This window comes from Bufo gargarizans, chromosome 1 (assembly GCF_014858855.1).
Source record: "Bufo gargarizans isolate SCDJY-AF-19 chromosome 1, ASM1485885v1, whole genome shotgun sequence".
In the NCBI taxonomy this organism is placed as follows: Eukaryota; Metazoa; Chordata; class Amphibia; order Anura; family Bufonidae; genus Bufo; species Bufo gargarizans.
The window spans coordinates 580,306,575-580,331,251 of record NC_058080.1 but is presented as its reverse complement, the minus strand read 5'-3'; the positions used below and the strand labels follow the sequence as shown (position 1 = coordinate 580,331,251).

The window sequence follows — 24,677 nt, the reverse complement described above, 5'->3', positions numbered from 1 at the left end:
AGTTCATCTCTGCTCCGTAGTCTTGCGCAGGCGCAGTGGACACTGTAGTCTGCGCCCGTGCGGACTACTGGCACCGACTTCGACTAGTCCACTGCACATGCGCCAGCTCCCTGCGCACCCCGATCGGACCGGAAAAGACTTTATTTCGCTGCGCAAGTCGGTCCTAAGTGGAAGAATGTTCTGGCAGAAAGCGCTCCTTTGACAATTTTGACCGACTTGCGCAGAGAAAGAAAGTATTTTCTGGTCCAATCGGGGTGCGCAGGGAGCCGGTGCATGCGCAGTGGACTAGTCAAAGTCGGTGCCAGTAGTCTACACGGGCGCAGACTACAGTGTCCACTGTGCCTGCGCAAGACTACGGAGCAGAGATGAACTGACGTCAGGATAGTGGAGTGAATAAATTAAGTAGTAAACGGTGCTAGGCTCCGGATCGATAGGCACGGCTGGGCTCCAACATATCATGGGACAACCCCTTGGGCTCCTGACAGAGGTGATTTACATATCAATAGCCCCGCTAGGTGAAACCCCCTTCATGACCAGAGCACTTTTTACACTTCGGCACTACACTCCTTTCACCGTTTATCGCTCGGTCATGCAACTTACCACCCAAATGAATTTTACCTCCTTTTCTTCTCACTAATGGAGCTTTCATTTGGTGGTATTTCATTGCTGCTGGCATTTTTACTTTTTTTGTTATTAATCAAAATGTAACGATTTTTTTGCAAAAAAATGACATTTTTCACTTTCAGCTGTAAAATTTTGCAAAAAAAACGACATCCATATATAAATTTTTCGCCAAATTTATTGTTCTACATGTCTTTGATAAAAAAAAAATGTTTGGGCAAAAAAAAAAAAATGGTTTGGGTAAAAGTTATAGCATTTACAAACTATGGTACAAAAATGTGAATTTCCGCTTTTTGAAACAGCTCTGACTTTCTGAGCACCTGTCATGATTCCTGAGGTTCTACAATGCCCAAACAGTAGAAAACCCCCACAAATGACCCCATTTCGGAAAGTAGACACCCTAAGGTATTCGCTGATGGGCATAGTGAGTTCATAGAACTTTTTATTTTTTGTCACAAGTTAGCGGAAAATGATGATGATTTTATTTATTTATTTTTTCCTTACAAAGTCTCATATTCCACTAACTTGCGACAAAAAATAAAAAATTCTAGGAACTCGCCATGCCCCTCACGGAATACCTTGGGGTGTCTTCTTTCCAAAATGGGGTCACTTGTGGGGTAGTTATACTGCCCTGGCAATTTAGGGGCCCAAATGTGTGAGAAGAACTTTGCAATCAAAATGTGTAAAAAATGACCGGTGAAATCCAAAAGGTGCACTTTGGAATATGTGCCCCTTTGCCCACCTTGGCAGCAAAAAAGTGTCACACATCTGGTATCGCCGTACTCAGGAGAAGTTGGGGAATGTGTTTTGGGGTGTCATTTTACATATACCCATGCTGGGTGAGAAAAATATCTTGGTCAAATGCCAACTTTGTATAAAAAAATGGGAAAAGTTGTCTTTTGCCAAGATATTTCTCTCATCCAGCATGGGTATATGTAAAATGACACCCCAAAACACATTCCCCAACTTCTCCTGAGTACGGCGATACCAGATGTGTCACACTTTTTTGCTGCCAAGGTGGGCAAAGGGGCACATATTCCAAAGTGCACCTTTCGGATTTTGCAGGCCATTTTTTACACATTTTGATTGCAAGGTACTTCTCACACATATGAGCCCCTAAATTGCCAGGGCAGTATAACTACGCCACAAGTGACCCCATTTTGGAAAGAAGACACCCCAAGGTATTCCGTGAGGGGCATGGCGAGTTCCTAGAATTTTTATATTTTTTGTCACAATTTAGCGGAAAATGATCATTTTTTTTTTTTCTCTTTTTTCCTTACAAAGTCTCATATTCCACTAACTTGCGACAAAAAATAAAAAATTCTAGGAACTCGCCATGCCCCTCACGGAATACCTTGGGGTGTCTTCTTTCCAAAATGGGGTCACTTGTGGCGTAGTTATACTGCCCTGGCAATTTAGGGGCCCAAATGTGTGAGAAGTACTTTGCAATCAAAATCTGTAAAAAATGACCGGTGAAATCCGAAAGGTGCACTTTGGAATATGTGCCCCTTTGCCCACCTTGGCAGCAAAAAAGTGTGACACATCTGGTATCGCCGTACTCAGGAGAAGTTGGGCAATGTGTTTTGGGGTGTCATTTTACATATACCCATGCTGGGTGAGAAAAATATCTTGGTCAAATGCCAACTTTGTATAAAAAAATGGGAAAAGTTGTCTTTTGCCAAGATATTTCTCTCATCCAGCATGGGTATATGTAAAATGACACCCCAAAACACATTCCCCAACTTCTCCTGAGTACGGCGATACCAGATGTGTCACACTTTTTTGCTGCCAAGGTGGGCAAAGGGGCACATATTCCAAAGTGCACCTTTCGGATTTCACCGGTCATTTTTTACAGATTTTGATTGCAAAGTACTTCTCACACATTTGGGCCCCTAAATTGCCAGGGCAGTATAACTACGCCACAAGTGACCCCATTTTGGAAAGAAGACACCCCAAGGTATTCCGTGAGGGGCATGGCGAGTTCCTAGAATTTTTTATTTTTTGTCGCAAGTTAGTGGAATATGAGACTTTGTAAGGAAAAAAGAAAAAAAAAGAAAAATCATCATTTTCCGCTAACTTGTGACAAAAAATAAAAAATTCTAGGAACTCGCCGTGCCCCTCACGGAATACCTTGGGGTGTCTTCTTTCCAAAATGGGGTCACTTGTGGCGTAGTTATACTGCCCTGGCAATTTAGGGGCCCAAATGTGTAAGAAGTACCTTGCAATCAAAATGTGTAAAAAATGGCCTGCGAAATCCGAAAGGTGCCCCTTTGCCCACCTTGGCTGCAAAAAAGTGTCACACATGTGGTATCGCCGTACTCAGGAGAAGTTGGGTAATGTGTTTTGGGGGGTCATTTTACATATACCCATGCTGGGTGAGAGAAATATCTTGGCAAAAGACAACTTTTCCCATTTTTTTATACAAAGTTGGCATTTGACCAAGATATTTTTCTCACCCAGCATGGGTATATGTAAAATGACACCCCAAAACACATTGCCCAACTTCTCCTGAGTACGGCGATACCACATGTGTGACACTTTTTTGCAGCCTAGATGCGCAAAGGGGCCCAAATTCCTTTTAGGAGGGCATTTTTAGACATTTGGATCCCAGACTTCTTCTCACACTTTCGGGCCCCTAAAAAGCCAGGGCAGTATAAATACCCCACATGTGACCCCACTTTGGAAAGAAGACACCCCAAGGTATTCAATGAGGGGCATGGCGAGTTCCTAGAATTTTTTTTTTTTTTGCATAAGTTAGCGGATATTGATTTTTTTTTTGTTTTTTTCTCACAAAGTCTCACTTTCCGCTAACTTAGGACAAAAATTTCAATCTTTCATGGACTCAATATGCCCCTCACGGAATACCTTGGGGTGTCTTCTTTCCGAAATGGGGTCACATGTGGGGTATTTATACTGCCCTGGCTTTTTAGGGGCCCTAAAGCGTGAGAAGAAGTCTGGAATATAAATGTCTAAAAATGTTTACGCATTTGGATTCCGTGAGGGGTATGGTGCGTCCATGTGAGATTTTATTTTTTGACACAAGTTAGTAGAATATGAGACTTAGTAAGAAAAAACAAAAACAAACAAAAAATTTCCGCTAACTTGTGCCAAAAAAAATGTCTAAATGGAGCCTTACCAGGGGGGGGGTGATCAATGACAGGGGGGTGATCAATGACAGGGGGGTGATCACCCATATAGACTCCCTGATCACCCCCCTGTCATTGATCACCCCCCCTGTAAGGCTCCATTCAGACATCCGCATGATTTTTTACGGATCCATGGATCGGATCCACAGAACGCATGCGGACGTCTGAATGGAGCCTTACAGGGGGGTTATCAATGACAGGTGGTGATCAGGGTAATCACCCCCCTGTCACTGATCACCCCCCCCTGTAAGGCTCCATTCAGACATCCGCATGATTTTTTACGGATCCATGGATACATGGATCGGATCCACAAAACGCATGCGGACGTCTGAATGGAGCCTTACAGGGGGGTTATCAATGACAGGGGGTGATCAGGGTAATCACCCCCCTGTCACTGATCACCCCCCCTGTAAGGCTCCATTCAGACATCCGCATGATTTTTTTACGGATACATGGATACATGGATCGGATCCACAGAACGCATGCGGACGTCTGAATGGAGCCTTACAGGGGGGTTATCAATGACAGGGGGTGATCAGGGTTATCAGGGTGATCACCCCCCTGTCACTGATCACCCCCCCTGTAAGGCTCCATTCAGACATCCGCATGATTTTTTACGGATCCATGGATACATGGATCGGATCCACAGAACGCATGCGGACGTCTGAATGGAGCCTTACAGGGGGGTTATCAATGACAGGGGGTGATCAGGGTAATCAGGGTGATCACCCCCGTCACTGATCACCCCCCCTGTAAGGCTCCATTCAGACATCCGCATGATTTTTTACGGATCCATGGATACATGGATCGGATCCACAAAACGCATGCGGACGTCTGAATGGAGCCTTACAGGGGGGTTATCAATGACAGGGGGGTGATCAGGGAGTGTATATGGGTGATCACCCGCCTGTCATTGATCACCCCCTGTAAGGCTCCATTCAGACGTCCGCATGTGTTTTGCGGATCCGAACCATGTATCCATGGATCCGTAAAAATCATGCGGACGTCTGAATGGAGCCTTACAGGGGAGTGATCAATGACAGGGGGGTGATCAATGACAGGGGGTGATCAGGGAGTGTATATGGGTGATCACCCGCCTGTCATTGATCACCCCCCGTAAGGCTCCATTCAGACGTCCGTATGCTTTTTGCGGATCCGATCCATGTATCCGTGGATCCGTAAAAATCATACGGACGTCTGAACGGAGCCTGACAGGGGGGTGATCAATGACAGGGCGGTGATCAATGACAGGGGGGTGATCAGGGAGTTTATATGGGGTGATCATGGGTGATCAGGGGTTTATAAGGGGTTAATAAGTGACGGGGGGGGGGGTGTAGTGTAGTGTGGTGTTTGGTGCTACTGTACTTACCTACCTGAGTCCTCTGGTGGTCGATCCTAACAAAAGGGACCACCAGAGGACCAGGTAGGAGGTATATTAGACGCTGTTATGAAAACAGCGTCTAATATACCTGTTAGGGGTTAAAAAATTCGGATCTCCAGCCTGCCAGCGAGCGATCGCCGCTGGCATGCTGGAGATCCACTCGCTTACCTTCCGTTCCTGTGAGCGCGCGCCTGTGCGCGCGCGTTCACAGGAAATCTCGGCTCTCGCGGGAGGACGCGTATATGCGTCCACCCAGAAGAGCAGGACCGCCGGCAGGACGCAATCCTGCGTACGGCGGTCCTAAGGTGGTTAAAAGAATCTAACATACACAGAGCATAAACAGAGGGATCATTGTAAACACTGCATGGAGACTAATGGGCACATATAAATATCACTATATCGTTAATCCTGGTGACAGAATCCCTTTAAAGTGTATATTGCTGTAATTTCCATGTTCACCAGCAGGTGGCAGCAATGTGTTAGCAAGGACTTAGGTTCAGTTTAGTACATCTACGCTGGAATAGTTCGTTCCAGTTTAACTCCCCCTCTGTGAGCAGAGTTGGCTACGCCAATATCCTGCAGCATGGGGAGGGAAGGAAGTTAGAGGCAGTGTGCCTGTTGGGGAAGGCTGTGTGTGTTAGGAGCTCCCAGATGAAAGGGAACCAAACCAGGATCTTGTCTCGGCTGTGACATTGATCACCATCCCCAACCTGAGCCCTGCAGCCTCGGCTGGATAAAGCAAGCAGACAACTCCAGTTCCAGGAAGAAAGCATACCCTGTGAAGATAACTGTGAGTAAAGTCCAGAGACCCAGAGACCCAGGAGAAGCCATATTCCTCCTCAGCTAGCCAGTCCCCATACAGCAGAAGATAGAGAGTGCAGAAGCCAAATTCCTGCCACAGTACAGAGCTAACAAGCAGACGTCCTTTCCTGCAAGCTCCAGGTTGATATAGCAGAAGATTAATTCCTGCCAACCATTGCCAATACCTGCTGGGACCCAAGACAAAAGCTGTATCTTGCTTGGAAGAAAGTTACCCTTAATAAAGACAAGTTTGAACTTTACCAAAGGTCTGGATCTCAATTTCTGCTGCAAATTCCTCTATTACTCCTACTATCACTACACTCAATTTATTGCAAGTGAGCCAGGATCCAGCCGTATCCAGGTAGGAGACACTGTTGACACATTTACCACTACCATAAAGAGACAGTACACCACTCTGGCATTCCTAACCTGGGGCGTGAGTTATACCATTCTTGGAGGGCCCTGTGACAGTACCCTGCGCACGCTGCAATTGGCGTCACAAACAAAACTATAGACTAATATACCCATATCCTGACCCACTGCATAATTTGGCGTCAGTGTAACCGTACCACACCTATCCGGCTCTATTGCACTTTGTTAGGGACAGGAATAGAAGAAACCACTTGACTCTGAATTAACGCCTTGGGATGACTAAACCAGACCCCAAATGGCGATGAAATATCCACTTTCCGAATGAAATCATAAAAAAGGGAATATAGACCAGAAACAAACTGTTGGTTAAAAAGTAAATTAGACATGGACTGAACATTGACTTTCTCACCACTAGATGGCGTGAGTAGAGTCCCTTGACCAAAACGTTTTAATAAATCCACTGCTTGATCAAACGACGCATAAGACACCGCAGCATCAGACCTAGAAACTTCATCATTAAGCAAATGATCAAGTGGAAAAGACAAGTGATAAATTAATCTAAACTCGCCAGGTTCTTTCTATAATTATCCATCTTCTCATCCTTTTTATCAGGACGAACAATATGTTCTTTAATGGACAGTAACAGTGACATAGTTTGAATAAATTCTAATCGCCATATAGGTTCTTTAATGCTTGGTGTTAAATGGCACCTCCTGACCAGGATCAGAGAAATGAAGAGCTTTCACATCCAGCTTCGGAGGATCTTCACACTGCACCTCAAGTAAGATTGCTGAAGCCATAGGCAAGTTGTAGTTTCCATGGCTGCTGCTAGGTCAGCTGTAAATCCAATGTGGGTCTTTTTCTGCGCTTAAATCTTCATCTGGCTGCCATCCTTGGATAAATTCCTGTGCTCCTGTAGAAGTTTCCGGCTGGGCAAGGCAGTGCCGCTCTTCTCCGCCCTCCAACTCCGCTCTCAGGATTAATTGCCGCAGAAGGTGCTCCATTCCTGAGCTGGTCCCGGTCTTCTTAAACTGCAAGGTACTAAAAGCGATGTCCCCCTCTTTTAAACCACAGGAACCAATGATCAGCTGATCCATCAGGAACCGTCGCTATAACTGGAATTCAACTTGAGGTAACCCTGTGGAAACTGAACACAAACAAAAAAAGGGGGGGAGACACAAAAAACAAACCAACCCCAGCCATAACAATAAAACCAACACCAAACTCCTCAGAAAATTATCGTGACTGTGTCCCATGAGTCCCCCAAGCTAAACGCTCTGGGAAACCCTATACATTACACCAGTTTGGATAACTCTCTCCCAATGTATCTAGATATTCTGTAATATTCGGAAATATCTCAAAGACCTGAACTGTTCTCAAAATCTTTCCCATTCTTGATCATCATTCCAAAACATTTTCTGCTTTATTATTGCAGTGCCGAACGCCTCACACGATGGACACCAGCAGTACCCAATGGCTGTAAAATATGATGGACTTCATTACTGAGGGCCTAAAGCAGCCTTCAACGATAATGTGAACATTGAATAAACAAGTCCTAAAATTTAAAGTGATTAATTAGCTTGAACTCAAGGATCCTAAGGGTGCGACTAAAAGGTGTGGCTGGTTACATGAAGCCAAACCCCACCCACCCACAGCAGTTAATGGTCTCGTGGTTTTGCTGTAAAATCGCACGCCCATTGCCTGCAGCAGATGGGGTCGTGCCCTAACTATATTAAACTGGGGTTACACCTACACTTTAGGAGCACTTTTCATTTATTTCAACAACTGAGCTACAGGTGAAGTCCAAGGCAGTAAACTCACTTGTATGTAATCTCTCAATAAAAAGTGCTACAAAAAGTCAAAAGGGGGTCATTTATTTAGACCGGCGTTTTAGGCCTCTACATAACTTCGGCTGATCCACCGCCACTTCTAAATCTACGGCAGCTCTTATGCTGTTGTATATTTAGACCATTTTCTACCCCTAAAACAGCCATCCCATCCCCTTTCCCATGGTATGCTCAATTTTGTAGACCTGGCATGAGCGGGGGAAAGTCGCAGATTGCGGCGCAAAGAACCTTTGCGCCACAATTTATGCCAGAAACACACCTAATATAGACGTATTTCTTTTAGGCTATTTTCACACTAGCGGCAGGGGACTCCGGCAGGCTGTTCCGGCGGGGGAACAGCCTGTCGGATCCGTCCTGCCGCTAGTTCACGTGTACCCCCGGACTGCCGCTCCGTCCCCATTGACTATAATGGGGGCGGGGGCAGAGTTCCGGCGGCGGAACAGCCTGCCGGAGTCCCCTGCCGCTAATGTGAAAGTACCCTTAGCAAATAAACCCCTAAGTGTATGACCACAAGGCGCAATCATGATCTGATCAGGTCGTTGCCAGCTTCAGTCAAGAACTGCGCGGCCAATTAGGCAGCAGCTACCTGATATTTAACTAATGAAGACTGCACCGTATAGGGAGTCTGAATTCTTAATGGCTGGGCGATAGTGTCTTCATTAGTAAAACATTAGGCAGCTGCAGCCTAGTTGGTCATACTGTTCTTCACCGCAGCTGGCCGTAACCCGACCGGATCACGACCGTGCCATGTCGTCATACCCTTAGGGGTCGGCTACACTGTGACATGTGTCATGTGACAGTAGGTCGCAGTAAACTACTATTTTAGAACTTTGGTTTCACTGTGAAAACACACCCAAGTAACTGGCCAGTCGCACATGTCGCAGTTTTATTCCGGCCGCCTCTTGGGAAGTTTGCCGTGCTGCCACCAGAACTTCAGCCCGCCCCCGTCATAGTCAATGGGGCCAGAGCGGACCTCCGGCGGCACGCGTGCACTAGCGGCAGCATGGATCCGGCAGGCTGTTCACCCGCCGGAACAGCCTGCCGGAGAAGGCTGTCGCTAGTGTGAAACTAGCCTTAAGGTCCATTCACAAAACCATATCCGTTTTTGCGAACCGCAAATTGCGTATCTGCAAATCATGTATACCAGCTATGCGCGTTCTGCATTTTGTGGATCAGAGCTGCCTTCTCTATGATAGAAATGCCTATTCTTGTCCGCAAAAACAGATAAGAATAGGACATCTTTTTTGCGGGGTTGCAGAACAGAAGTGTGGATGCAGACAGAACACGGTGTGCTGTCCGCATCTTTTGCAGACCAATTGAAATGAATGGGTCTGCATCAGATCTGCAAAATTGTGGAATGGATGCGGACAGAAAAATACTTATTTTATTGACACATTCACACTGTCAGTATTTGGTCAGTATTTTTCATCAGTATTTGTAAGCCAATACCAGAAGAGGGACCATAATACAGAAAAGGCCAAAATATTTCCATTACAGTCTTCTCTATTGGTTTTGCTCCTAGTTTGGGTTTGCTGATAAAAAATACTGACTAAATACTGACAGTGTGAAAGTGGTTCCTGCTGCAGTTTTTCAGTCTGAATGCCATGGATGCTTAGGGTCTGCACCAGGAAAGGAAACATACTCTCTTGGAGCCGTTGTGGCTATAAACAATGGAAGGTGGATCCCGTGTGGCCGGTGAAAGCTTTTTGGCGTGCGATCGGCACCGAATTCTGCCAACAAAGGACTGTATGTAAACGGGGCAAATTCAGGTTTTTTGCTCCAGCTTTTTAAAGCCAGTACTGAATCATACACAAGGCACATATAAAGGAAAGGCTGACTCTTACACTCTCTTTGATGTCACTCCTGTCTTCGGCTTCCTAAGCTGAACATGTCTGACAAATCCTTAATACAAGTCCTAATATTGGAGAAATCTTACTCAGCGATAACAAAGGACCGAGAACATTATTGTATTTGTTAATCTCACCATAAAATCTCTCCTTAATAATAATCCTATTAGGAAACAGACTTTCACACTGGTTAATGTTAAAACATCTGCTGTTCTGGATAAGACATCATCAGTCCCTTCGTTTTAAAGAAAGATCCTAATCATCCCAGCACTCAGAAACCCGCTGACCATAAAGTGTATATCCCAGCAATATACAATCACTTTCTGTCATGGGAATACCCCTTTAGGATCCCTATAAATTTACACTAGCATCTTTTGCGGGGTGTAAAAATGCCACATGCTTGTGACATGGCTTGGTTTTTTTGCCACCTGCGTTTTTTAGCATTTTTTGGTGGCCTTTTTTTTGCACACAGTGGCACAGAATTACGAATCCTAAAGGTGTTGTAAGCGTAGACGTCCTGTCTAGACCTGCGCCAGATTTATCATAGGGGCACAGGCTGGATAATAAATGTGGTGCAGGGATAGACACTTTTCTCTGACTCTACCAACAATTGGTTTGTTTACTTTGAAATTCTGGGGAAAATGTATCATCTTAGGTCTTTCCCCCTTTCCAGTGAAGTTCTGAGGTCATCATTACCATTTACCGGATAATCCCTTAAGAGACCAGCTATGTATGGAGACCTTTTTAGCAGTGCTCCATGGTATAGTGACTTATTGGCAATGCTCCATGGGGAAAAAAATATGCAGAGAGGCATCTCGGAGAAAGAGAACAATCTCACTAGCGTCACCTTCTTGAAGTGGCTCCCATGAGTCAAAGTCCGACCTTTTAAACAAGTCTTGGGATAATGGAAAATAGCCAAGCCAAATATCCATAAGTAGACATCTGTTTCAAGGTGCTTGCCCCTCATCAGTACACAGGAGGACTGCATGTGAGGGGCAGATAATCTAAACTAGATTGCATCTAACACATGGCAACAAGTCTGTGCATGAAAGAATCCTGAAGTTCACATACATCAGTGGACATAATCTAGAAATAGGAAGTATGCAAAACCCTCAAGTAACAAAGTAAAGCAACTGCAAACAAAACAAAGCTGGCGAGTGTTGAAGTTACCGTAGATTTTAGACTCTATATTTTTAGTACAAGGAAGTGGATACACCTTTGGAAGAGACTCAGGTTCTCCACATTTGGCACACCATCATAGTAGCTTGGTCTGGATGACTCACATTAGATCTACAGTTATAAAACAACACAGGAACAATACTAATGGACTGTTTGTGGTAGTTTGCGAACACATAAAACTACATTAACTCCTTAAGGACACATAAGTACCAGGCCATTTTTTGCAAATCTGACCAGTATCACTTTAAATGGTAATAACTTTAAATGCTTTGACTTATCTAGGCCATTCTGAGATTGTTTTTTCGTCACATATTGTACTTCATGACACTGGTAAACAATAAAGTAAAAAATAAAAATAAAAATACCAAATTTACCAAAATGTTAGAAAAATTGCAAATTTCCAAGTTTCAATTGCTCTACTTCTATAATACATAGTAATACCTACAAAAATAGTTATTACTTTACATTCCCCATATGTCTACTTCATGTTTGGATCATTTTGGGAATGACATTTTAGTTTTTGGGGACGTTACAAGGCTTAGAAGTTTAGAAGCAAATCCAGAAATAAAAAAAATAAAAAATTTTTAGGGACCAGTTCAGGTCTGAAGTCACTTTGTGAAGCTTACATATTAGAAACCACCTAAAAATGACCCCATTCTAAAAACTACACCCTTCAAGGTATTCAAAACTGATTTTACAAACGTTGTTAACCTTTTAGGTGTTCGACAAGAGTTAATGGCAAATGGAGATAAAATTTGAGAATTTACATTTTTGGGCACATTTTTCATTTTAATCCATTTTTTCCAGTAACAAAGCAAGGGTTAACAGCCAAACAAAATGCTATATTTATTGCCCTGATTCTGTAGTTTGCAGAAACACCCCATATGTGGCTGTAAACTACTGTACAGGCACACGGTAGGGTGTAGAGGGAAAGGTGCGCCATGTGGTTTTTGGAAGGCAGATTTTACTGGACTGGTTTATTTACACCATGTCCCATTTGAAGCCCCCCTGATGCACCCCTAGACTAGAAACTCCATAAAAGTGACCCCATTTTGAAAACTACGGGATAAAGTAGTAGTTTTGTTGGGACTATTTTTAGGGTACATATGATTTTTGGTTTATCTATATTACATTTTTGTAAGGCAAGGTTACCAAAAATAGAAATTCTGAAATTTCATCTCCATTTGCCATAAACTGTTGAGGAACACCTAAAGGGTTAATAAAGTTTGTAAAATCAGTTTCTGAATACATTGAGGGGTGTAGTTTCTTAGATGGGGTCGCTTTTATGGAGTTTCTACTCTAGGGGTGCATCAGGGGGGCTTCAATTGGGACATGGTGCCCCCCAAAAAAGGCCATCAAAATCTGCCTTCCGGAAACCATACGGCGTTCCTTTCCTTCTGCGCCCTGCTGTTTGGTCATACAGCAGTTTATGTTCACATATGGGGTGTTTCTGTAAACTGCAGAATCAGGGTAATAAATATTAAGTTTTGTTGGGCTGTTAACCCTTGCTTTGTTACTGGAAAAAAAACGGTTTAAAATGGAAAATTTGCCAAAAATTGCTGTTTTGGCACCGTGATATGACTTTTTGATCACTTGCTATTACAATTTTTGTGATGTAAGGTGCACCGTTTTAATTATTTTTTTTTGACCGTGTTCATCTGAGGGGTTAGGTCATGGGGTATTATTATAGAGCAGATTCTTACGGACGCAGCGATACCTAATATGTCTACTTTTTCAAATGTATTTATGTTTTACACTATATTATCTTTTTATAAACAAAAAAAATAAACTTTTTAGTATCTCCATAGTCTAAGAGTCTTTTTATTTTATTTTAGCCGATTATCTTAGGTAGGGGTTCATTTTTTGCGGGATGAGAAGATGTTTTTTTTGGCACTATTTTGGGGGGCATATGACTTTTTGATCGCTTGCTATTACAATTTTTGTGATGTAAGGTGCACCATTTTTATTTAATTTTTTTGACCGTGTTCATCTGAGGGGTTTGGTCATGGGGTATTTTTATAGAGCAGATTCTTACGGACGTGGCGATACCTAATATGTCTAATTTCTTATTTATTTTAGTTTTACTAAATAATATTTTTGAATTATTTTGTTTTTGTTTTAGTGTCTCAAGTCTGAGAACCATCGTTTTTTTAATCTGATTGTCAGTGGCTAAATTGGGATATAACTTTAGTACTCCATGGAAGTGTGGTACTCCCTGAAGCAACCGTCAATGCAGAGGCCCGGATGATCGGGGCACGTGTTGCACTGAGTAGTGGTGTCCTTCCGTATCCCCCTCCTGTGACACACTGCACTTTTTTGGGTCCGTCCCTTTTTTCCAGTATGGGGAACCACATCTGGAAAGTGTTGGCCAGGGACAATCCGGGCGCCTCCAGTTCCGGAGGTACTCCAGCCTGCTCTTTCCAGGTGAGAAAAGATCGGGGCCTTGAGGACTGCCTCATAGAACTGAAGGAATTTCCCTGTGCTGCCACCACTCTGGGACAGCACAAAAGAGTTGTACAAGGCAACCTATACCAAGTAGACCGCAACTTTTTTGTACCATGCCCAGGTTTTGCGCATGGCGTTATATGGCTTGAGGACTTGATCAGAGAGATCAACTCCTCCCATATACCGATTGTAGTCGACGATACAATCGGGCTTGAGGACCGTTGCCGCGGTACCTCGCACAGGGATGATGCCGTTACTGTGAATTGTGGACAGTACAAGGACATCCCTTTTGTCCTTATATCTGACCAGCAACAGGTTTTCACTGGTAAGGGCAAGGGTCACCCCCTGGGCATAGGTACCTGGAGGGGGTGGGTAGGGAGGCCACATTGATTTTTCCGCACGGTCCCACAAGTGGACGTGGATCTGGCGGTGAGGGACTGGAACAAGGGGATACTAGTATAAAAATTATCCACGTACAGGTGGTAACCTTTATCTAGCAGTGAGTGCATAAGGTCCCACACAAGTTTCCCGCTAACACCCAGAGTGGGGGGACATTCTGGGGGTTGAATACGGGAATCTCGCCCCTCGTACACACGAAACTTGTAAGTGTACCCTGAGGTACTCTCACAAAGTTTGTACAGCTTCACGCCATACCTCGTCCGCTTTGAGGGAACATACTGGCGGAAAATGAATCTCCCCTTGAAAACAATGAGAGACTCATCAACAGCGACATCCCTTCCAAGTATATAGGCCTGTACAAATTTGGCCCCAAAGTGATCGATGACTAGCCTGATTTTGTACAGGCGGTCATAGGCAGGATGGATAACCTTGGGGGGGACATGTTGCATTATCTGAATAATGCAGTCATTTCCCGATGGCTTCAAACCGGTTATGTGTCATGGCATTACTGTCAAGTGGGGCCTTGTAGAGGATGTCCCCACTCCAGTAATGCCTGACACTAGGTTTCTTGACTAGACCCATATGCAGCACGAGGCCCCAAAATGTCCTCATCTCGGCTGCACGAGAACATCCGGCGGGCCATAGGGGAGTGTGTGTGTGCTTGATAAACTTTATTTGGTGTGCGTTTGTGTGGGGGCACGGGTGTCCGCGAACTTACCCTAAACCTAAGAGACAAAAAAAATTATTTATATATATATATATATATACAGTACAGACCAAAAGTTTGGACACACCTTCTCATTCAGAGAGTTTTCTTTATTTTCATGACTATAAAAATTGTAGATTCACACTGAAGGCATCAAAACTATGAATTAACACATGTAGAATTATATACATAACAAAAAAGTGTGAAACAACTAAAAATATGTCATATTCTAGGTTCTTCAAAGTAGCTACCTTTTGCTTTGATTACTGCTTTGCACACTCTTGGCATTCTCTTGATGAGCTTCAAGAGGTAGTCACCTGAAATGGTCTTCTAACAGTCTTGAAGGAGTTCCCAGAGATGCTTAGCACTTGTTGGCCCTTTTGCCTTCACTCTGTGGCCCAGCTCACCCCAAACCACCTCGATTGGGTTCAGGTCCGGTGACTGTGGAGGCCAGGTCATCTGGCGCAGCACCCCATCACTCTCCTTCATTGTCAAATAGCCCTTACACAGCCTGGAGATGTGTTTGGGGTCATTGTCCTGTTGAAAAATAAATGATGGTCCAACTAAACGCAAACCGGATGGAATAGCATGCCACTGCAAGATGCTGTGGTAGCCATGCTGGTTCAGTATGCCTTCAATTTTGAATAAATCCCCAACAGTGTCACCAGCAAAGCACCCTCACACCATCACACCTCCTCCTGCATGCTTCACGGTGGGAACCAGGCATGTAGAGTCCATCCGTTCACCTTTTCTGTGTCGCACAAAGACACGGTGGTTGGAACCAAAGATCTCAAATTTGGACTCATCAGACCAAAGCACAGATTTCCACTGGTCTAATGTCTATTCCTTGTGTTCTTTAAACCAAACAAGTCTCTTCTGCTTGTTGCCTGTCCTTAGTAGTGGTTTCCTAGCAGATATTCTACCATGAAGGCCTGATTCACACAGTCTCCTCTTAACAGTTGTTCTAGAGATGTGTCTGCTGCTAGAACTCTGTGTGGCATTGACCTGGTCTCTAATCTGAGCTGCTGTTAACCTGCGATTTCTGAGGGTGGTGACTCGGATGAACTTATCCTCCGCAGCAAAGGTGACTCTTGGTCTTCCTTTCCTGGGGCGGTCCGCATGTGAGCCAGTTTCTTTGTAGCAACTAATGGTTTTTGTGACTGCACTTGGGGACACTTTCAAAGTTTTCCCAATTTTTCGGACTGACTGACCTTCATTTCTTAAAGTAATGATGGCCATTAGTTTTTCTTTACTTAGCTGCTTTTTTCTTGCCATAATACAAATTCTAACAGTCTATTCAGTAGGACTATCCTGACCACCTGACTTCTCCACAAGGCAACTGATGGTCCCAACCCCATTTATAAGGCAAGAAATCCCACTTATTAAACCTGACAGGGCACACCTGTGAAGTGAAAACCATTTCAGGTGACTACCTCTTGAAGCTCATCAAGAAAATGCCAAGAGTGTGCAAAGCAGTAATCAAAGCGAAAGGTGGCTACTTTGAAGAACCTAGAATATGACATATTTTCAGTTGTTTCACACTTTTTTGTTATGTATATAATTCCACATGTGTTAATTCATAGTTTTGATGCCTTCAGTGTGAATCTACAATTTTCATAGTCATGAAAATAAAGAAAACTCTTTGAATGAGAAGGTGTGTCCAAACTTTTGGTCTGTACTATATATATATATATATATATATATAACTGAAAAAAGGGGCAAAAATGTGAAAAAAAAATATTCAAAATCGCTGATCAACCGTCCGAAGTTGATCAGCGGTGGGATGTGCAATGCGCTAACAGTGGCCGGACGCTAAGCTGCAGCACCCCTGGGGGGTCTAGGGTCACACAGTGTGCTGTGGACCCGAGACACCTGATTTAGGGTGATGCAACTAAAACTGGCTTTTTTTTTTTTTTTTTCTTCCACTAACTTTCCCTTTATATCCCTGTCTATCCTAACCTTTCGCTAAATACCTGATTGCACAGATGGGGGTGCCGGGGCACAGATGGGGGTGCCGGGGCACAGATGGGGTGATCCCTGGACAGATGGGGGTGCTGGCTGGAGATCGCTGTACGCACCCCCAGCGCATTGTCCCCGGGTTCCTGCTCAATGATTTGAGCAGGCACCGGGTTCAGATCACTGCCCGCCGCACAGCGGTGATCGGAAATACATAGGACGTACAGGTACGCCCTGTGTCCTTAAGTACCGGGACATCAGGGTGTACCTGTACGCCCTATGTCCGGAAGAGGTTAAAGGGGTTTTGTAATTTCAGACAATGGGGGCATATCGCTAGGATATGCCCCCCATTGTCTGATTGGTGTGGGTCCCACCTCTGGGACCCCTACCTACAATGAGAACGGAGCAGGGAAAATAACAGAGGGCTCACTGCGCATGCGCAGCTGCCCTCCATTCATTTCCATGGGACCGCCGATTTCTGTCTGCTTTATAGAAATAAATAGGAGCAGGGGCCGCGCATGCGTGGTGCACTCCCATTCACTTCTATGGGAGCAGCGGGGAGCAGCGCTTGGTGGTGGACGGACCCCAGGAAATCCGGTGTCCTCCAGCCACAGCTCTCCCTGCTTCGTACATGTTGTAGGTGCGGGTCCCAGAGGTGGGACCCGCACCTATCAGACAATGGGGGCATATCCTAGCGATATGCCCCCATTGTATGTGATGGGAATACCCCTATAATGAGGAGATATATGAATATAATTTGTGCATGCTGCAAGCTAGGGTCTGGGTTTATGGCTTCGAGTTAAGGTCTCCTGATATGTCTGTTTTAGTAAATACTTGTATTCCCTATGACATCGCAATAATAGAGAAACCTTTCTTAGAATCCTGTATTGTGCCATTGCTCTGTGATTACTCCTAGAAAAAAATAAATAAATGTGCACCTCATCCACTTGCACGTGCAGTGGCAGTCACTCCTCTCTTGATTAAAAAAGACTTGCCGAAGGACGAGAGCATGGTGACAGTATGCTGAGCGCATGTCCTTCCGCAAGTCCTTTTCAATCAAGAGAGGAGCAACTTCTGCGTCGTGTACAAGTGGATGAGGTGTTTTTTTTTTATAACCCCTAAAAAGCCGTATTGTTCTAGTGTTTTTAACGGCCGTTAGAAGGGTGCCCTCATGTCTAAGCGGCCATTAAAACCAGTCCCATTGATTTCCTATTTTTTGACAGCCGCTATTCACTGGCCGTTAAAAAAACGGCCATGTGAATAGCACCATGGACTTTCATTGGTCCTTAAAATGGCTGTGTGACGGCCGCTACTTAAACAGCCGTCACATGGCTATTCCTAATTTTCATATGCATGTAGCCTAATGGAAAGACTTGCACGTCTGCAGTGTTCTGGACCCGCCGCTGACAAATACTGTCCAAATACTGACCATGTGAATGTGGCTTTATAATATTAGTATTTGGCTACTTTCACATTAGCGGGTTTTGCGGATCCGTCATGGATCTGCAAAAACGCTTCCATTACAATAATACAACCGCATGCATCCGTCATGAACGGATCCGGTTGTATTATGTCTTTTACCTTGAAAGTCAATGGGGGACGGACTTGTTTTCTATTGTGTCAGAGAAAACAGATCCGTCCCTATTGAGTTACATTGTGTCTCAGGACGCATCCGTCTTGCTCCGCACCACATCACGGACAGAAAAACGCTGCTTGCAGCGTTTTTCTGTCTGCGATGGGGATACAACCAAACGGAACGGAATGCATTCTGGTGCACTCCGTTTGGTTCAGTTCAGTTTTGCCCCCATTGACATTGAATGGGGACAAAACTAAAGTGTTTTCTTCCGCTATTGAGATCCTATGACGGATCTCCATAGTGGAATTGAAAACGCTAATGTGAAAGTAGCCTAAGCTGCATCAGCACCATTAGAGCTACCTGAGATCCCAACGTCAGCCACCAGAAGATCTTTACTGGAAGATGAACTTTCTGCTAACTGTTTGAACTCATCCTGCTTTTCTCCATATGGATACTGAGTGTCGAACTTTACCAACACAAACTTCATCTTTGGAATGACCTGCAACGAGAGATGAGATGCATCTTTTATGGAGACTTGTTTTGCACCATTCAGAAATCTGTTGTTTTTAAACTAAACATTTGTGCTAGTCATTCTTTTTTCTTCTTAGAACAAGTCATCAAGTATCAAAGGTGATTTCCATCTCTCCAACCAAGTTTTGCTCCAATGCAAAAAAAAAAAAATCGACTTTGTAAGAAGTCTTTACTACAGTCACCCAGAGTGGAATTTTAAAAGACCGCCATTGTGCCGGCCTCTTTTTGGGCCATCCGTGTGCCCAACAGATTTCAGATATAATTTACAACATCTTTCTAGTGTAAATTATAATAAATGTGGTGAACGTGCCACAATTGGTCAGCATGCTGCAAGACCCCTAAGATGTTTGCACAAGTGGGGTGTGAGCCAATAAACTGGTGTAGGGGAACTCCCCCTCCACTGTGTATTTCAATTCCAAAATCATTATCCCATCCATCTCCCCCACAAAGAGGACAGTTTGAAGGTGTCAGTTCATAGTCTGTAACCATAAAGGACTGTTCACCCGGCGGTTTATGCCACAGGAATTTGAATGCGGATACCGCACCAAAATTCCGGCAGCAGTCATATGGTGTCTAACTCTCATTCTTGTCACCGGGAGGCAGCTCTGCCATTCACGCAGCCAGCAGTTTAAAACCGTGACAGTCCCCAGAAGGGACATGTCAGTCGGCAGGGACATCCAATGGAGCTGTATCCAAGTGAACTACTGTAGCAAAAAACGCAGCAGTTTTGACAACATCCAAATCCGCACTGCGAATGTAGCAGCCTAAGAGTCGTAACACACATTAATTTGGTGCTAGCATTTTTACCAATAAAAAAACCCACCAGAATAAGCGTTTTTTTGTGGCATTTTTTGCATGTCTTAGGCTACTTTCACACTGGCGTTTCTGGGTCCGCCTGTGAGATCCGTTTCAAGGCTCTCACAAGCGGCCTAAAACGGATCAGTTCAGCCCTAATGCATTCTGAATGGATAAGGATCCACTCAGAATGCATCAGTTTGCCTCCGTTCAGCCTCCATTCCACTCTGGAGGCTCCCTGCAGCGTTTTGATGTCCGTCTGACGAAACTGAGCCGTCCTGACTTACAATGTAAGTCAATGGGGACGGATCAGTTTTTACTGACACAATATGGTGCAATTGAAAACGGATCCGTTTGCATTATCATGAACAAAAAATTTTTTAATAAAAATGCCTGGAAAAGAAACAAACAAAAAAGAAGACTGAAAGAAAAAGAAAACCCTAATAAAGAACAGCAATGCCAGTAACAAAAAACACTTGTGTGTTGCGCATTTACTATTTCCCAAAGACCTTCAGCTGCAAAAAACAGAACTGTGCAGAAAACCCCACGAAAAACCTACGTGTGAAAGCACTCGTATACACAATCCTGTCGGATCTCTAAAGGGTTTCTATCACCCCAATTTTCGGTATTAAACAGGCTGACATTATAGATGTGAAAATGTCACCTGAATTTAACTCTGCATTTCTTTTATTTAATTATGCCCCTGTTTTCGTGTCATTTTAACTTTTATTATATGCAAATGAGCCTCATTTCCACATCCTTCTGTCTTGATTGACAGGGCCAGGCCAGTGTTGGTTCTCCTGCTGGCCCCACCTGCTGGCTTTCTCACTGCACCTGCGCCGAATACTGAACGGGACGGCGCAAACGCAAGATTTACACGGCAGACAGGGCCAGCAGAAGAACAAACGCTGGCCTGGCCCTGTCAATCAAGACAGGAGGCTGTGGAAATGAGGTGGCCGAACTAAGCCTCTAGGAGCCTCCTAGAGGCTCATTTGCATATAATAAAAGTGAAAATTACACGAAAACGGGGGCATACTTCAATTAAAGAAATGCAGAGTTAAATCAGGTGACATTTTCACATCTATAATGTCAGCCTGTTTAATAGCGATAATTGGGTTGACAGAAACCCTGTAACTGCAAAATCGCCTTATTTTAGGCCCCTTTCACACAAGCAAGTTTTCCGCGCGGGTGCAATGCGTGACGTGAATGCATAGCACCCGCACTGAATCCTGACCCATTCATTTCAATGTGTCTGTGTACATGAGCGTTGTTTTTCACGCATCAGTTCTGCGTTGCGTGAAAATCGCAGCATGTTCTATATTCTGCGTTTTTCACGCAGCACTGGCCTCTATAGAAGTGAATGGGGCTGCGTGAAAAACGCATTGCATCCGCAAGCAAGTGCGGGTGCGATGCGTTTTTCACTGATGGTTGCTAAGAGATGTTGTTTGTAAACCTTCAGTTTTTTATCACGCGCGTGAAAAACGCATCAAAACGCATTGCACCCGCGCGGAAAAAACTGAACAACTGAACGCAATCGCAGACAACATGGAACTTGCTTGCAAAATAGTGCGAGTTTCACTGAACGCATCTGGACCTAATCCGTCACGCTTGTGTGAAAGAGGCCTTATTTATAAAAAATGGTGACAAAATATATCATTCAAAAGCCACCAATTATATGCCTGTGTTTCTATGCGCAAAACACTTTTACATGAACAAAGTAAGGCCTCATGCACACGACAGTTGTTTTTTGCATCCGCAAATTGTGCGTCCGCTAAAAAAAACTGATGCGGCATCCATTTTTTTTAAGGATCCGTTTTTTTCCACAGATCCCTTGTAATAAATGCCTATCCTTGTCCGCAAATGTGATGAAGGGAAACACGGACAACAGACACGGAACACAAACGGATGAACTATCAGCATTTTTTTGCTGACCCATTGAAATGAATGGGTCCCCATCTTATCCGCAAAAAAAATGGAACGGAGGCCAAGAAAAACAACTGTCGTGTGCATGAGGCCTAAGGCCCCTTTCACACGAGCGAGTTTTCCGTGCGGGTGCAATGCGTGACATGAACGCATAGCACCCGCACTGAATCCTGACCCATTCATTTCAATGGGTCTGTGTACATGAGCGTTGTTTTTCACGCATCAGTTCTGCGTTGCGTGAAAATCGCAACATGTTCTATATTCTGCGTTTTTCACGCAGCCCTGGCCCCATAGAAGTGAATGGGGCTGCGTGAAAAAAACATTGCATCCGCAAGCAAGTGTGGGTGCGATGCGTTTTTTACTAATGGTTGCTAAGAGATGTTGTTTGTAAACCTTCCGTTTTTTATCACGCGCGTGAAAAACGCATCAAAACGCATTGCACCCGCGCGGAAAAAACTGAATAACTGAACACAATCGCAGACAAAACTGACTGAACTTGCTTGCAAAATAGTGCGAGTTTCACTGAACGCACCCTGAACGCATCCGGACCTAATCCGTCACGCTCGTGTGAAAGAGGCCTTAGGGCCGCTTCACACGAGCGGATGCCGTGCGTGGCATCCGCTCCGTGACAGAGTGCCAAGACCCGCTGCAGACTGCAGAGGCACGGGGCAGTAACATGACTGTTAATGCTCCGTGCCTCTCTGTGATCTCTTTACTACGAAATCACAGTGACAACTGTGATTTCGTAGTAAAGAGATCACAGAGAGGCACGGAGCATTAACAGTCATGTTACTGCCCCGTGCCTCTGCAGTCTGCAGCGGGTCTTGGCACTCTGTCACGGAGCGGATGCCACGCACGGCATCCGCTCGTGTGAAGCGGCCCTTAGTGTGAGCTTTTTATGGCGCCATGTTGGAGGAGACACAGTATGGGTAAATGTCCGATGTTTTCTTTAATTGATGAATTGCTTGCATTTGCACTTTATTGAATGATACAATCATGATGAACCAATGGACTATATCCACTGTATGTTTCCTCCAGTGATGTTTTTTATCTCCTGCACCATTCTCTTTTAATCATGTCTGTAATGTATTTGTGATTTTTTGTAATAAAGTATTGAAATCAGTATAAGGTCCCTTTCACACGAGCGAGTTTTCCGCGCGGGTGCAATGCGTGACATGAACGCATGGCACCCGCACTGAATCCTGACCCATTAATTTCAATGGGTCTGTGTACATGAGCGTTGTTTTTTATGCATCAGTTCTGCGTTGCGTGAAAATCGCAGCATGTTCTATATTCTGCGTTTTTTACGCAGCCCTGGCCCCATAGAAGTGAATGGGGCTGCGTGAAAAACGCATTGCATCCGCAAGCAAGTGCGGGTGCGATGCGTTTTTCACTGATGGTTGCTAAGAGATGTTGTTTGTAAACCTTCCGTTTTTTATCACGCGCGTGAAAAACGCATCAAAACGCATTGCACCCGCGCGGAAAAAACTGAACAACTGAACGCAATCGCAGACAAAACTGACTGAACTTGCTTGCAAAATAGTGCGATTTTCACTGAACGCACCCTGAACGCATCCGGACCTAATCCGTCAGGCTCGTGTGAAAGAGGCCTAAGGCCTCGTTCACACTTCAGTGTTTAGTCAGTGATTTCCATCAGTGATTTGTGAGCCAAAACCAGATGCGGCTCTAAACACAGAACAGGAGCAGATCTTTCCCTTTTACCTCATGTCTGTGGAGGCTCCACTTCTGGTTTTGGCTCACAAATCACTGATGGAAATCACTGACCAAACACTGAAGTGTGAACGAGGCCTAAGCGGTCTGGCATTCTCTATGTAGGTTGAGTTTTTATGGAGGGACTACATAACACACTGGATGTGACATCAAGACGTCTGCCAATTCACACAGAGGTCACAACTGCTTATTGCTTTTTGAAATGTACTTTAAAGGGAACCTGTCATCAAATTTGTGCTGTCCATACTAACGATAGTATAAAGTAGAGACAGGTGAGTTGATTTCAGCGATCTGTCATTTATAAGCTAAAAGTAAGTGATTGCCGAGAACCAACATCACAATCATTGCAGACTGGGCCTGGAAAAGAGTCCCGGCCACCTGAGAAGAGTCCTGGTTATTCATGATTTCCTGCTCTCCTGCCGACCTGCTGATGACGGACCGGCTTCTACCCAGTTGTCTCCCTTTCTCTCTAGGAGAGAACTGCCAATCATCAGCAGATGGATGGGAGAGCAGGAGAATATAATAACCAGGACTCTTCTCAGGTAGATGTGACTCTTCTCCAGGCCTGGGCTGCAATGATTATGATGCGGGTTCCCGGCAACCACTTACTTTTAGTTCATGACTGACACACCGCTGACATCAGCATTTCTGTCACTATTTTATGCTGCCCTCAGTACGGTCAGCATTGTTGAGGACAGGTTCCCTTTAGGCCTCATGCACACGACCGTTGTTTGGGTCCGCATCCAAGCCGCCGTTTTGGCAGCTCGGATGCGGACCCATTCATTTCAATAAGGCAGCAAAAGATGCGGACAGCACTCCGCGCTTTGCGGACAAGAATAGGCATTTATATTGCCGGCGCCTGTTCCGTTCGGAACACGGGCGCCTTCCATTTTTTGCGGATCCGCAGTTTGCAGACCGCAAAAAACGTCATGGTCGTGTGCATGAGGCCTTAAGCTGCTATTCCTCTTGGATGCAATAATGACCCATGATCTGCACTACTAGCCGGGCCTTGTACCAAGCCATTTAGGGTGCCCACAGTGGAGACATAAGGATCTATTCACACCCAGCCAATCTGTTGCAGGAGTTTCTGGGACTTAACATTAGTTCCATTCTGTTAAAAAAGGTTTTCTGGGCGACAAGCAGACAGATTTCTGCACAAATTGAAGAGCCACAAAACTTTCTGCCGCTTGTAAATTCATTCCAAACCTCTTAGGCCCCATGCACACGGCCGTGTTTCACAATTTTTCCGCAATACAGTAATAGGCCCCATGCACACGGCCGTGTTTCACAGCCGTGTGCGGGCCGTGGAACCGCGGCCTGGATCCCTCCTGAGAGCAGGAGCGCACGGCGTCACTGGTTGCTATGACGCCGTGCGCTCCCTGCTGCCACCGCAATACAGTAATACACTGGTATGATCTATA

General features: G+C 44.8%; 1 protein-coding gene across 1 annotated transcript in view; it reads right to left on the bottom strand.

The window, feature by feature from the left end:
- ERP29 (endoplasmic reticulum protein 29) overlaps nucleotides 1-24,677 on the bottom strand; it is a 44,258-nt gene that overhangs the window by 10,773 nt on the left and 8,808 nt on the right. The window contains exon 2 of the mRNA XM_044290707.1: nucleotides 18,637-18,775. Within this exon, the coding sequence (XP_044146642.1) occupies nucleotides 18,637-18,775 (139 nt within the window). The remainder of the gene's footprint in view (nucleotides 1-18,636; nucleotides 18,776-24,677) is intronic.